Below are 15,749 nucleotides of genomic sequence, written 5' to 3'. Positions count from 1 at the left end.
AAGCCCCCCCAAACAAAAAAACAAAAAAAAACAACAACAACAAATTCTGCAAGCTTGATTTGTATCGAACATGCTCTATGGTGCAGAGATAAGGTCCTATCAAACTTGGTTGGTTGGTTTAATAACTAAAATTAGCCCCTTTTTCCATAGAAATTGGTGGCAAAAAAAACTGCATTTAGTCATACTGCAGTTTTATAAAGCTTGACAAGGCTGTTTTTTACTGAAGTTGGTGTAATGTTCCTTCCAGGATCTGATCATATCCAGCCCCTCAGTCAAAAAGGATTGGATGTCATTCTGCATAAATGGCAGCGAAGGTGTTATAAGACTCATGTTACTCACCTTGTATCCTGATGATTTGATGTGTACGCCTCTCTTGGTTAGTGTCGACTTCATTCGAATGAAGAACGAACGTTCTAGACAGTAGTCGGGAGACACCACACCAGGACTACTTGACTCAACTGGAAACAGAACAGCATGACTTCCTTTCAGATATTTCAAAATAAAGAGTTCATCAAGTACACGGGTCATCTTTTATCATGAAACCCGGTGAACGCTGCAAAGCTACGCTTTCGTTGGCTGACTCCTAAATGACTAGTCAGGACCAGCACCGCCAAGTCACAGATACTACAGTAGGTGGGCAAACCATTCCACAAATCGAGTGTCTTACAAGTGCAATCAGTTGATGGCAGTCAGGTGCTTTTTTTTTTCAGCAGAAACCTCATTGGTTAAACTGTCTGTGCTGGATCAGTTGGAACAAAGACCAAGACCCACTACGGCCCTTGAGGACTGGTTTGCCCACCACTAGTATAGAACAATTGGGCATTAGGACTTAGTCCTGATCCCTGACTGCATACTTTCTAGTCCTTCAAAATCCTCTTTTTCTGTTTCTGTAGATTACTTGAGAACACTAAAAAGGACTGGCCGAGTCCTGGAGCGGGCCTATGTTACATCACGGCTGCTGGTGCATAAGTTGGCCTACCAGGAACATCAACGGAAATATGCCAAAGAACTTTCCAAGGCCAGGTTAGCTCACTACTCCAACATTATTAACAGTAACTCAGGTAACTCCAAACAACTCTTCACCACCGTCAAACACCTCCTTAAACCTCCAACTACAGCACACCACAATCAGACAGTCTCACAGTGCAACAAATTCATGGACTTCTTCACTACCAAAATACACAATATCCGCGCGTCTTTCTCCCATACTTACAGTTCTGTCACATTATGTGACATTGCACCCGTCACCCACAACCTGTCTCACTTTTCCCCCACAGTGCAGCAGGAGGTCGAGAAGGTTATCAATAAATCCAAACCATCCACTTGCTCCTTAGACCCCTTCCCTTCCCCTCTGCTTAAAGCACACTGCCACTCCATTAGCCACTTAATAACAAAAATTATCAATCTTTCCCTTCAAACCGGGCATGTTCCGGCCACCCTCAAAACAGGTATCATCAAGCCCCTCCTCAAAAAACCCACTCTTGATCCCGATCCTCTGTCGAATTTTAGACCCATCTCCAATCTCCCCTTCATTTCCAAAATTCTTGAAAAAACTGTATGCATCCAACTCCATAACCACCTGAAATCAAACCGTTTATATGAAAAATTCCAATCTGGTTTTCGTCCATCCCACAGCACCGAGACAGCGCTCATCAGAGTCACCAATGACCTTCTGATGACCTCTGACTCCGGTTCTACTTCCCTCCTTATCCTTATCGACCTCTCTGCTGCATTTGATACTGTTGATCATCACATCCTACTTCACCGCCTCCAACACGATATAGGTATCTCTGGCACTGCCCTACAGTGGTTTAAATCATACCTCACGGGAAGGACCGAGTTTGTAGCCCTGGGGGATGCTAAATCCCGCCCTAACACTGTTGTCTGCGGAGTCCCCCAGGGCTCTGTGCTCGGTCCAACCCTCTTCACCATTTACATACTACCCCTCGGTCGTGTCGTCAGCAGGCATGGAATACAATTCCATTGCTATGCTGACGACACACAACTATATTTCAAGGTCACTCCGTCCTCCACCCCCTCCTCCTCTGTTTCTCAACTTGACTCCTGCCTGGAGGAGATAAAGGCTTGGATGAGTGAAAACTTCCTGCAGCTGAACAGTTCCAAAACAGAAGCCATTCACATTGGTACCCCTCACCAGCTCCGTTCCGCCCCCATTTCCTCAGTCTCCTTTTTCGGCCACAAATCTTCCCTCTCCCCTTCTGTGACTAATTTGGGAGTCAGGTTTGACCCCCATCTTAGCTTTAACAATCACATCAATTACATTTGCAAAACCTCCTTCTTTCACCTCCGCAATATTGCCAAACTCCGGCCATCTCTCTCCCGTCCTGCTGCAGAGAGACTCGTACATGCCTTTATCTCCTCCAGGTTGGACTATTGCAATGCACTCCTCATCGGGATCCCTGGCAAGAGCCTACAGAGGCTTCAGTATGTCCAAAACAGCGCTGCCAGGGTCCTGATGAGGGTGCGTAAACATGAGCACATCACCCCCATCCTCCGCACCCTACACTGGCTCCGTGTTCACCTCCGTATTGAATTCAAAATCCTCCTTCACACCCATCACTGTCTACACGGTGTAGCCCCCACCTACCTCACCGAACTCCTCACATCACATACTTCAGACAGAACCCGGTCAGGCCAACAGCACCGTCTACTCCCGCCCAGGACTCGGCTCAAGACTATGGGCGACAGGGCCTTTACAGCCGCTGCTCCCCGTCTGTGGAACGCCCTCCCAGACCATCTCAGAGCCCCGCAGACGGTGGATGCATTTAAAAAAGGACTAAAAACTCACCTTTTTAAAAAAGCTTATTCTAGCTAATTTTATTTGACTGTATTACTTTTATCTGATTGGTATCTGATTTTATCTGTGCTTGTGTCTGTTTTGCTTTTACTGTTTTATTCTTAGTCTTTTGCATTTTATTTATTATTTTCTTTTTTTGCCAATGTGCACTTTGAGATTTGTTTTTCAAATGTAAGGTGCGTTACAAATAAAATGCATTATTATTATTATTTATTACTTGGATCAAAAACAATTCAAATAGAGCAAGGTAATACTTTTTCATCGCTTTTCAAACGTCAACATTTGAGAAGGAGCAATGAAAGAATGAAGAAAACAAGCAAGCGATGTCTCAGGAGTGGAGACAACGCTTGCTCATCTTCCTCTCAGGAAATCACCGTGGACGTGACGGACGAATAATGATGATGGAGGGAGGACGAAGCAGACAAGGCCGAGCGAGACCTTCTCTTTGTTACACATGGCGAATTAATGGGATCACTTACACACATACGGACCCACACACACGCATGCAGACACAAATCCTCCAACACACTCCAACTCACATAAAATTGGCTACACACATGGTAAAAGGCAGAGGTGACTAGTAACGTGTTACATTTACTCCGTTACATAAGTAACGTTTTGGGAAAAATGTATTTCTTAGAGTGGTGTTATCACGCCATACTTTTTACTTAAGTACAGTAGATCTGTGAAGAAGAAATGCTACTTTTATTCTGCTACTTTGGGCTACGCTAGAGTTTTTACATCTTTAAAAATAATCACATGATTCGATTTTACCAATCAGACATAACAATACAGTTGCAGTCCTGGCCAAAAGTATTGGCACCCTTGCAATTCTGTCAGATAATGCTCAGTTTCTCCCAGAAAATGATTGCAATTACAAATGCTTTGGTAGTAATATCTTCATTTATTTTGCTTGCAATAAACAAAACACAAAAGAGAATGGGAAAAAAAATTGTACCATTTGACAAAAACTCCAAAAATGGGCCGGACAAAAGTATTGGCACCCTTTGAAAAATCATGTGATGCTTCTCTAATTTGTTTAATTAACAGCGCCTGTAACTTACCTGTGCCACATAACAGGTGGTGACAATACCTAATTCACACTTGCAGCCAGTTAAAATGGATCAAAGTTGACTCAACCTCTGTCCTGTGTCCTTTTATGTAGCACATTGAGCACTGAGAAAAGGAAAAATACCAAAGAACTGTCTGAGAACTTGAGAAGCAAAACTGTGAGAAAGCATGGGCAATCTCAAGGCTACAAGTCCATCTCCAAAGACCTGAATGTTCCTGTGTCTACTGTGCGCAGTGTCATCAATAAGTGTAAAGCTCATGGCAATGTGGCTAACCTCCATAGATGTGGACAGAAAAGAAAAATTGACGAGGGATTTCAACGAAAGATTGTGCGGATGGTGGATAAAGAACCTCTACTAACATCCAAACAAGTTGAAGCTGTCCTGCAGTCCGCGGGGAAAACTGTTTCAACCCCTGCTATCCGTCGGCGTCTGAATGAAAAAGGACTCGATGATAGGATACCCAGGAAGACCCCACTTCTGACCCAGAGAAAAATAAAAGCCAGGCTGGAGTTTGCCAAAACCTACCTGAGAAAGCCGAAAAGGTTTTGGAAGAATGTTAGAGCTTTTTGGGAAAAGGCATTGAAATAGAGTTTATAGGAAAAAAAGGAGGCCTTTAAAAAAAAGAACACGGTCCCCACAGTCAAACATAGCGGAGGTTCCTTTATGTTTTGGGGTAGTGTTGCTACCTCTGGCACTGGACTGCGTGACCGTGTGCATGGCATCATGAAGTCTGAAGTAGGGCTGCAGCTATCGAATATTTTAGTAGTCGATTAATCGATGGACTAGTTGGTTCGAATAATCGAGCAATCGGATAAGGAACATGAAAAATTAAGATACCTGAGCTGAGCCTCAAACGGTATACTTTTAATTTTTTTTTTTTTTTTAATGAGGATCTATGTACAACAAAAGAACAATTGGCTAACTTTCATGGAAAAAGTCCGCTAGCTTAAATACTATAAAATGTTAGTTTTTTTTTTTTTTTTTTGACAATGCTCTTAACAAATGGTTCAGACACATATTCCCACAAAAAAACGGCTGAATATACCTATAAACTGAATTATGAATGCATTAAAAAACATTAGCTCAAACAAAAACTTAGCTTACGTTGGTCTTAACAGGGAGAAGTTGGATTCAGCCATGTGAAAAGAGGCAGACCAGAAGGCAGTGAATCCACCCTAGACAATAAAATGAAATGAAAACACTTTCAAAATAAACCATTACAACGTCACTTTAATTAACAAATACTCGAAGCAACAAAATTTAATTTGAATATTTTTTTCTAATCGAATACTCGAGTTAATCGATTAATCATTGCAGCATTAGTCTGAAGACTACCAACAAATTTTGCAGCATAATTTAGGGCGTAGTGTGAGAAAGCTGGATCTCCCTCAGAGGTCATGGGTCTTCCAGCAGGACATGGACCCAAAACACACTTCAAAAAGCGCTAGAAAATGGTTTGAGAGAAAGCACTGGAGACTTCTAAAGTGGCCAGCAATGAGTCCAGACGTTAATCCCATAGAACACCTTTGGAGAGATCTGAAAATGGCAGTTTGGAGGAGGTACGCTTCAAATCTCAGAGACCTGGAGCAGTTGGCCTAAGAAGAATGGTCTAAATTTGCAGCAGAGCATTGCAAGAATCTCATTGATGGATACTGGAAGCGGTTGTTCGCAGTTATTTTGTCTAAAAGTTGTGCTACCAAGTATTAGGCTGAGGGTGCCAATACTTTTTTCTGGCCCATTTTTGGAGTTTTGCGTAAAATGATAATGATTTAATTTTTCTTTTCATTCTCTTTTGTGTTTTTTCATTGCAAGCAAAATAAATGAAGATATTACTACCAACGCATTTGTAATTATAATCATTTTTTGGGAGAAACTGACCATTATCTGACAGAATTGCAGGGGTGCCAATACTTTTGGCCAGCACTGTACATGACCACACACAAGCCTGCATTTGAAATCAAATTTATTTATATAGCCTTATACAAAACCTGAGAGGTCCCCAAAGTGCTTTACAACAAAGCAAAAATATGGTATATGATAAAACCAGGACCCTTGTGAGGATAAGTGGTTTAGAAGATGAATGAATGAATGAATAAAAGCAGGAAAGTGCTGGACAACAAAATGGAATAAACAACTTATCTTGCTTAAAGTCATGACAACAAATAAAACAGATAAAATCCAAACACATTGAAAACAGGCATTGAAAAAAAAACAGGCTACTCTAGTCAGGAGACAAAGCTAGTCTGAAAACAAGGGTCTTTAACCTAGATTTAAAAAGTCCTAGATCAGTGATGGTGAGGATGTCAGGGGGCAGACTATTCCACAACCTGAGGGCGGAAACGTATGATCATGCTGGCCTGTTTAATCACGTGGCGTCTTCAAAGCGGCTTAAAAAATAAACTATTTCACATGCGCTGCCGTCAACATTACTCATAAGCACGGCTTTCAACCTCTCCGTTTTTATTTGGCACCGATAGACTTGCCTGGCATGGCCAGACTGTTCTCCCTGTGTTTTTCCAAACACTGAGAGTACAGTCTGGGACCCAGCCCATTAACGGCCTCTCGAGCAAGTACAAAATCAATCGACAAATCAGATTAGTTTATTTGCGTGACGTGTTCTTAACGAGCAACGTGACTCTTCCGCGTCGGAAGTCGTCTCCACAACAACACAGATGGCGAACAGGAGAGCCGAGAATATGTTCCAATCCACGGTAAAATCAGTTTTACATGACCAAAAACACATCGACACAAGTCATTGACAACAGTCTGTCTCACGCTAGCCATGTTGAATAAACTCCGCTCTCCTCATATGTTTACTTCCGCGCGCAAGTCCCTCGTCCCGCCCGTCGCTGATTGGTCCACTCCGCTGTTTGCTGTGGCTTGCTCCGCCCTGGAAATTTTATCCGCTTAATGGTGGCCAGACGCAATAGCTGGAACAGTGGTGAGTCTGGAGTACCAGGCTACCGATAGACCACGGAAAACCGGAGATATAATCGTTTTAATTTCTAAATGTTTTCCCCACAAGAGGGCGCTCATTCTCTTTGGACGGGTGATGTTTAATTTCTGTAGATTTTTCTAGCCAGAATGTAATGATTTTTGAGTATTTTCTGGACTAATATGGTCAAGTAATATATTATAGTGCAGTATGGCAATGTTCATTAAAACTCGCATACAAATGTATAAACTGACACCCACGCATCTACATATATAAATGACCATACAGTACATACAGAGATGCACACAGACATTAAAAACTCACAGACAAACATTTGGATAAACAAATACACACATGCTTAGGGACACAAAGAAACAAACACACACAGGCTTCCACAAACCTACACGTACAAAAAAACACACAGAGACATGTACACCCACACACACAAGTTTGTGAAATACGGTAAAATGCAGAAAAAATGTAAAATGCAGAAAATGAAAATGACATGAACGTAGACAATTGGACAAAGAGGGGGGAGAGAAGGAAAGCAACAAATGATGAAGACAAGGATGAGGAGGTGCGCGCAAGGGTACAAAGGTGCACCACTCGGGCTGTTTCTCATTCCGAGGCTTTTGCTACATCTTGTGGGACAAGCCTCCTCTAAGACAAAGATTAGCCTGAAAGGCGGCAGGTGGCGCCGTGCCACTCGGGAGCTCATTATTGTTATATATTTATTAATATAATTATCATCTGCGCCATGAAACTTCAGCGGCCTTTGAAGGACGAAACGTTCATTAGAAAGAACAAGCCGTGCGGACAAAACCCGCCCGCGCCCCCGCCGGGGCCACGACGTGACGGCAACTGGTCTCTACGGGCCGCCGTCGTCTTTGTGAAGCTAAAACATGGCCGCCTGCTCGCCGAGCGTCATTGTGGCTCGCTGATAACGAGCTAACGTGACCGGGCGTCAAGGTCGCAGCCATCGCCGTCACAAAGACGCACAACAAGTCTTTCAAAGGCAAATGCAACTTTTCTTTTTACTTCCTGTGACAAGAACGCTGCATCCACCTGATGGCGGCAAGGAGCCAAATAAGTAGGGTCTAAAACAAAATTAAAGAATGGACAAAAATTGAAATACATACGAAATGGAGAAGACACAAAAGGTAGGAAGGTGAAAAAGACGAAAAAGAAAAGAGAATAGTGAAAAAGGCTGGAAGAAGAAAATGTAACAAAAACAGGAAGTAGCAAAAAAAAAAGGGTGGACAAAGACACTATGTTAAAAAAACAGGAAATGGAAAAAGACAGTGACTTCTTTTGTTCTGATCTTAGTTTTCCGAGTTGCCCGTTTGGTTTCCAGTCTGCTGCTTTTTACCCACAATGCAACACCAGCAGCAGCGGTGGCGCATGATCATGACAAATGTGCCGTAACCGTGCACACCCACACACACAACCATATACAGGGGTTGGCCAAAATAATGGAAACCTTAAAAAATCAACAAATACTAATTCAATATGGTGTAGGTCCGCCTTTTGCTGCAATTACAGCCTCAATTCTCCGAGGTATTGATTCGTACAACTTGGGAATTGTTTCCAAAGGAATTTTAAGCCATTCTTCAGTTAGAATACCCTTTAACTCTTTTAGAGACGATAGTGGTGGAAATCGACGTTTTAATTGAATCTCTAAAACTGACCATAAATGCTCAATAATGTTGAGGTCTGGGGATTGTGCCGGCCATACGAGATGCTCAACTTCATTAGAATGTTAGGTGTTTGCATTATTTTGTCCAACCCCTCTATATCAATATATATGAAGAAGCAGATATATTTCTATGTACAGTGTATTACAAAAGTGAGTACACCCCTCACATTTCTGCAGATATTTAAGTATATCTTTTCATGGGACAACGCTGACAAAATGACACTTTGACACAATGAAAAGTAGTCTGTGTGCAGCTTATATAATAGAGTTAATTTATTTTCCCCACAAAATACTTTAAAATATAGCCATTAATATCTAAACTCCTGGTAACAAAAGTGAGTACACCGCATGGGAACTACGTACATCCTTAAATGTCCAAATTGAGTACTGCTTGTCACTTTCCCTCCAAAATGTCATGTGGCTCGTTACAGGAGTGCTGTCAGCATCGCTGCAGAGATTGAAGAGGTGGGGGCTCAGTCTGTTAGTGCTCAGAGCATACGACGTAGTCTACATCAAATTGGTGTGCATGGCTGTCACCTCAGGAGGAAGCCTCTTCTGAAGAGCCAAGCATAGTGGTGGGAATGCCCCCCCCTCCCCCCACCACTTCAATCTCTGCAGCGATGCTGACAGCACTCCTGTAATGAGTCACATGACATTTTGGAAGGAAAATGACAAGCAGTACTCAATTTGGACATTCAGGGATGTATGTAGTTCCCATGCGGTGTACTCACTTTTGTTGCCAGGGTTTAGATATTAATGGCTATATTTTGAGTTATTTATAGGGGAAAATAAATGAACTCTATTACCGTATTGGCCCGAATATAAGCCGGTCCTGATTATAAAACGACCCCCTTTTTTTCAAGACTCAAGTTTGAAAAAATACTTTATAAACACCAAATTAATTTTTTATGCAGAAAATAATTACAGTACATCTGAAACAAATGATTATAACAATATATTTGAGAGAAAAAGCATGTTATTTTGTCTCATTCAGATCATAATATCTGAACATTTAAATATGTAAACTAAAGTGCAATCACATTCGTATATAAATGGCTTCTGGTTTTTGAAATGTAAATAAACCAATCTATTATGATAAAACAACAAAATTGCAATAACTGCATTAACCATGCAAGTGAGGTCTAACTGTAACTGAAGTCTTGAAACAAATCTGAACAAGGAAAAACATTGCAATAAAATAATGCAAACTGGTTAAACTTGAGAGTAGCTGAGATCTGTCATGACAGAACATCACTTCAATTGTATCTGGCGCCATCTAGCGTCGTAAATGGGTATAACGTCTAGAGCGCGAATATAAGACGCCCTCCCCCGTTTTTCAGTTTTATTTTAATGCAAAAAACACTGTCAAAATGTCATGTGACTCATTACAGGAGTACTGTCAGCATTGCTGCAGAGATTGAAGAGGTGGGGGGTCAGCCTGTTAGTGCTCAGACCATACACCGTACTCTACATCAAATTGGTGTGCATGGCTGTCACCCCAGGAGGTACACAAGAAAGCCCACAAACAGTTTGCTGAAGACATGTCAACAAAGCACATGGATTACTGGAACCATGTCCTGTGGTCTGATGAGACGAAGATTAATTTGTTTGGTTCCGATGGTCTCAAGCATGTGTGGCGGCGACCAGGTGAGGAGTACAAAGTGTGTCATGCCTAAGTCAAGCATTGTGGTGGGAATGACCCCCCCCCCCCACACACACACACACACCTCTTCAATCTCTGCAGCAATGCTGACAGCACTCTTGTAATGAGTCACATCACATTTTGAAGGGAAAATGACAAGCAGTACTCAATTTGGACATTTAGGGATGTATGTAGTTCCCATGCGGTGTACTCACTTTTGTTGCCAGGGGTTTAGATATTAATGGCTATATTTTGAGTTATTTTGAGAGGAAAATAAATTAACTCTAATATATAAGCTGCACCCAGACTACTTTTCATTGTGACAAAGTGTCATTTTGTTAGTGTTGTCCCATGAAAAGACATACTTAAATATCTGCAGAAATGCGAGGGGTGCAGTCACTTTTGTGATACACTGTATAAAACCACATACACATTGATCACATGGAGAGAGTTTTGGGAAGGGAGGGTACAAGGGGTAGGTGTGGCCTGCTGTCATTGAAAGTTGAATAGTGTAAACATTGTGTAAGGGTCTTGTCAGAGCCACCTCTTCGCTGTCGCCGCTGCGCTCTAAATCGCTCACATGGGGACGAGGTGGGATTGGGGGTGGAGCCCCTTATAAAAATTGACAAACGCTTCAGGAGGAAGCGCAGGAAAGATGATGACAAAAATAAAGGAGGCCTAGAAGAGTGAAATGTGACAGAAAAGGAGTGGAAAAAAAGAGGTCGAAAATACAGGAAGTGGGAATTGACAAAACAGGAACTTGATGAAATGGAAAGGACAAAAAAGGACAATGACATGAAGTAGAAACGACATGCGACGGAATAAAGGAAGTGACATGACCAGAAATTGGAAATAGTAAATAAGTGGAAAATGACAGGAAGTGGAAAAACAGGAAATCCCAAGACAGGAGGTGAAAAAAGAGAAGTGGAAAAGACTAGATGTGGAAATGACAAAAAATAACAAAGACAGGAAATGTCAAAAACACAAAATCGGAAAGGCAGGAACTTAGTGGCCCCCAATGTGTGTGATGTCAGCATGCTCCACCCTGAGTTGTCCTCCTCTTGAAATGGAAACTCGTTGATCCCTATACTTCCTCCCGCCTCTCCTTCATCCTCCTCCTGCGCCATCCCGCCATTTTAAAGCCCCTCTAAGCTCACTTCAGCTTCTCTCCCTCTTTGGGGAGACAATCAGGAATGAAGAAGGAGAAGAAAAAGTTGAACAGGCAGGACTGACGACAGAGATAAGTTACCAGCGCGGGCTTGGTCGATTAATCGATAATGGAAAGTCAGGTTTTGAGAAAGTGAAAAAATCTAATGAAGGAATAAAATGTTTCAAAAATTAAAGATGCCTGAATGCAGCATTTAACAACGCTCAAATAAACAAGAAGTGGAATAAACAAGGGTTGTCGGGCAAGCACCGCCTCCATTCATTGCATATCTGTCCAGTGCAGGCTCTCCTTGATGATGTCATCCATGTGTCTTATTTGGGATCGTTTAGCTCACTGTATCAAATGACAATTATTCTTTACACACACACACGCGTGCGCGCACATATTGTATAATGATGATGATAAATGTGAGCCATTACTCCGCTGGGCTAATCGTGTCATTAGTGACAATAACCAAGGCGACCATGTTGAAATAAGACAATTAGTGTGCCGTGAGCTAATCATTCTCACAAAAACACCTCAACCAAAATGTCACTGCCCTAAAAATTTCCAGACCTTTAGGAAGGATGATGCCATGACCGTAGAAATGTAGACAATAACTCCTACTAGTTCAATTTCTAATTCTTGAACACTCAAGGGCAAATGTCCGTTTCTGTGACCTTGAATAAAGAGTTCAAAGCCCTCATGAAAAAGTGTCTCGTTTGCCCTGTAGCGGTGATGAAGGGTGTGGCATGCGGGAATACAACGCAGACATTTTGCATGAATCATCTGCTGGACTTTTAAGAGTCAAATTGCATCATGTGCCTTTCAAGATGATTTTCTTGACTGCAATGCGTGTCCAACGTCTGACAAGGTCATTTGATTTTTGCTCTTTTTCATCACCCAAATGTTAACTTTGTGCTTATGGCTACAAATGTGTGCTCACTTGCTCACGTGAATGTGATATGTAGGGGATAAGCAAAATTGGCAGGCTGTTAAAAAAAGAAAAGGACTGTTTTACTTAGCTTTATGAAATTTGGTGAACGTGCCAGTAATGAGTGGAGCAACAAAAAAAGTCGCAAGAACCCATATAGGAAAAGACATTGAAAGTCTGCGTAAAGCGGCCATTTAGAGACTTCACTGCAATTTCCAAGGGTTGTTTGAAATATAAAATGATATACAGTATATTCACTTAAATTCATTTTTTGTTTGAAACATGATTTTTTTGAGTATGGTATCATGAATGAACCTACCAAAAATTTCTCTGGAAGCCATATAGAAAAATTCACAGGAAGTCAGCCATTTTGGTTTGAAACGGCCATATAGGCTGAATTTTGTAATTTCATGGGACCCAGAAAGCAGTTTGATGAAATATGGTAGAAAATTTCATCAGAAGTAGACAGACAGAAAAAGAATCAGACAGCCACGCCCCAAAATACAAAGGAAAGCTGCCGTTCTGGCTTAAACAGGGCTATTTTAGGATAATTTTTACATTTTCTCTGGTCTTATTTGATTTGGGGGGGGGGGGGGGGGTAATAGCCAAAGTCCAGTTTCAGTAGAAACATGAAATCAGGTAAACATCATAATTTTCAACAGACCTACAAAAACAAGAAGCTATGGAAAAATTCTATATACTGTATTGGCCCGAATATAAGACGGTGTTTCTTGCATTGAAATAAGATTGAAAAAGTGGGGGTCGTCTTATATGCGCAGTCTAGACGTTATACCCATTCATGGCGCTAGATGGCGCCAGATATCATTGAAGCGATGTTCTGTCATGACAGATCTCAGCTACTCTCAAGTTTAACCAGTTTGCATTATTTTATTGCAATGTTTTTCCTTATTCAGATTTGTTTCAAAACTACAGTTACAGTTAGACTTCACTTTGATGGTTAATGCAGTTATTGCAATTTTGTTGTTTATCACAATAGATTGGTTTATTTACTTTTCAAAAACCAGAAGCCATTCATTTATGAATGTGATTGCAATTTAGTTTACGTATTTAAATTCAGTTAAGTTCAGATATTATATAAGATTTTAATGAGGCAAAATAACATACTTTTTCTCTCAAATGTATTGTTATAATCATTTGTTTCAGATGTACTGTAATTACTTTCTGTATAAAAATTAATCTGGTGTTCAAAAAGTCTTTTTTTCAAACTTGAGTCTTGAAAAAGAGAGGGTCGTCTTATAATCAGGGCCGTCTTATTTTTGCACCATATACGGAAATAGAGGGCACTAATGGTCTTTAGACGGGTGATTTTTCATTTGTTGTTTTTTCTAGTTGGATTTGGATTATTTTTATGTGTAATTTTGAGGCCTAATATGGTCACGTAATAGGTTATAGTACAGTTTAATAATATCAGTTCATATAGACGACGATGTGCTTGGAAAAAATATACCATTGTTCACCCCAAAAATACATTGCCTACTCATTACTTGAGTATTCCATTCACCGAATACTTTTTCTTAAACTTGTACTTGCGTAATATTAACTTTAAGTAACGCACCTCTTACTTGAGTAAATACTTTCGCTATTCTACCCACTTTGGGTCGTGAGGCATCTGAGATGGCAATCGGTGGATATGTCACACGACAGCCCATTTCACACATGCCGAAACACTGGGAAAATCGTGGGATTTAAAACGTGCAGCCCTTGTTTGTGAACACAATTTCCCAGGTCGACTGACACAGAGATTACGTGGACATTTCACGGGTCGCGTCTTAGTATAATGTCCAGGACTTTCCCGGGAAGCGGTGTGCGTGAAAGAAGGCGTTAAATTCCCAGGTCCCAGCACAATGGCTGATGACATTAATATCATGGCGGGCCGATTGTAACTTCCTCAAGCGGTAAACAAACATCGCAATTATCAACATAGCAAGCTGGAAATAGCTAAATTGAACTGAAAACATAACTAAATTAAATTGCTACAGGATCTTAAAGCCGAGGAAGAGACTCCATCTTCCATCTTTGGAGATGTTTGGTTTATTTTGCTGCCAATGTTAGGGTCCGCTACTGCGGAAAAAAGGTTGTACTTCAAATCAGAAAACAACGGAGGGATTCTGCCAAGGGTTTTTTAAATAGAAACAAAAATACATGTGATCGCGGAAAAGGGGGAATAACACAATGGGCCCATGATAGTACGTCGACGGGGATCAATAATACTAAGCCGATATCAAATACCAACACAATGTAGGGGATTTCAAAACAAGGGCGGCAGAGGTGTCGAATGGCGCCCAGCAAGTTAATATCTCGACTAGGGATGGGAATTGACACGATTTTTACGATTCCGATTCCATTATCGATATTGCTTAACGATTCGATTCTTTATCGATTCTCTTATCGATTCTAATTTGGGGAAAAAGAAGAACAAACGTTTTGATTGGCATCGAGTTTGTTTAATCAGAAGTCACAACCTTACAAACTCACAACGAGATCAAAAGAGGCCCAAAGCCTCAATGTTAACTGTGGCAATAAGTGGCAAATACACAAGAATGTGTAAAATTTTACTGAAACATTTATCTAATAGAAATAAAAAATATTGGTATATATTGGCAGATAGGTTTTTGTTCTGCCTTTGGCAATATGTGTTAAAGCAGGGGTCCCCAAACTTTTTCCTGTGAGGGCCACATAACTTTTCCTTTCTCTGATGAGGGGGCGGGGTCAGTTTGTAGCAGAAAAAGTGTGACGATTGCAGAAGTGCATAAATGTAAAAAATTATTGTTTTTCAGAAAGCCACAATCAAATAACCGTTTCTGGATTCTTTATAATAATAATAATAATAATAATTAATAATAAAAACACTATTAATTAAATAGATAATAACCAAATAACCCTCTCTGAATTCTTCAAGGAAAAGGCCAGAAAATAAATAACACAATTGAGAAAAAAAAAAAATTCAAAATGGCCGGACCAAATGTGGAGGCGGGCCGTATTTGGGCCGCGGGCCACAGTTTGGGTTAACGTGTATTATTTTACCATTACATTGAATGGCGTACCGCACGCAGGCTATTTTTAGACCGTGACATCGCATCGTAAAGCGGAAGTAAAGCCGAAGTGGGACATTATAGACCCGCCCTCGCATAGACCTCACGTAAAAAGTGCTACTTTTCGCCGGTAATCTTTCAAAAACGAACATGGCGATCACGCATTGCTTTTTTGGAACTTGTAGAAACGACTCTAGACATTACGACTATGAAGGATGTTTTCTTCATACGTTCCCGGAAACCAAAAACTCGGGAGGAAAAAAATGTGAAAACCGAATCAACTTGCGCGGACTTTAACACCAGCTCGGCGAATCCATTCACGTTTCATATGCAGTAAACATTATGTTGGGTTGGCATGGTCTTTCAGACGACAAAGAGGTAAGCCATTTTTATATTTTTACTTAATTTTTTTTAGCGTAACGTTGTGCCGTACTGCTTCTGTCTGACAATG

At 41.0% G+C, this 15,749-nt stretch overlaps 1 protein-coding gene across 5 annotated transcripts in view; it reads right to left on the bottom strand.

Moving 5' to 3' along the window:
* Positions 1–15,749, bottom strand: part of LOC130930622 (neuronal PAS domain-containing protein 3) — a 267,831-nt gene that overhangs the window by 22,099 nt on the left and 229,983 nt on the right. For 4 of the 5 annotated variants that reach the window (XM_057858591.1, XM_057858592.1, XM_057858589.1 and 1 more), the window contains one exon: positions 340–482. In XM_057858591.1, coding sequence (XP_057714574.1) covers positions 340–482 — 143 coding nt within the window. The remainder of the gene's footprint in view (positions 1–339; positions 483–15,749) is intronic. The other variant, XM_057858590.1, reaches the window with a different exon arrangement.

Source organism: Corythoichthys intestinalis, chromosome 15, assembly GCF_030265065.1.
Source record: "Corythoichthys intestinalis isolate RoL2023-P3 chromosome 15, ASM3026506v1, whole genome shotgun sequence".
NCBI classification, from domain to species: domain Eukaryota; kingdom Metazoa; phylum Chordata; class Actinopteri; order Syngnathiformes; family Syngnathidae; genus Corythoichthys; species Corythoichthys intestinalis.
The sequence above is the reverse complement of the archived record's forward strand: the minus strand, read 5'-3'. Positions and strand labels throughout refer to the sequence as shown.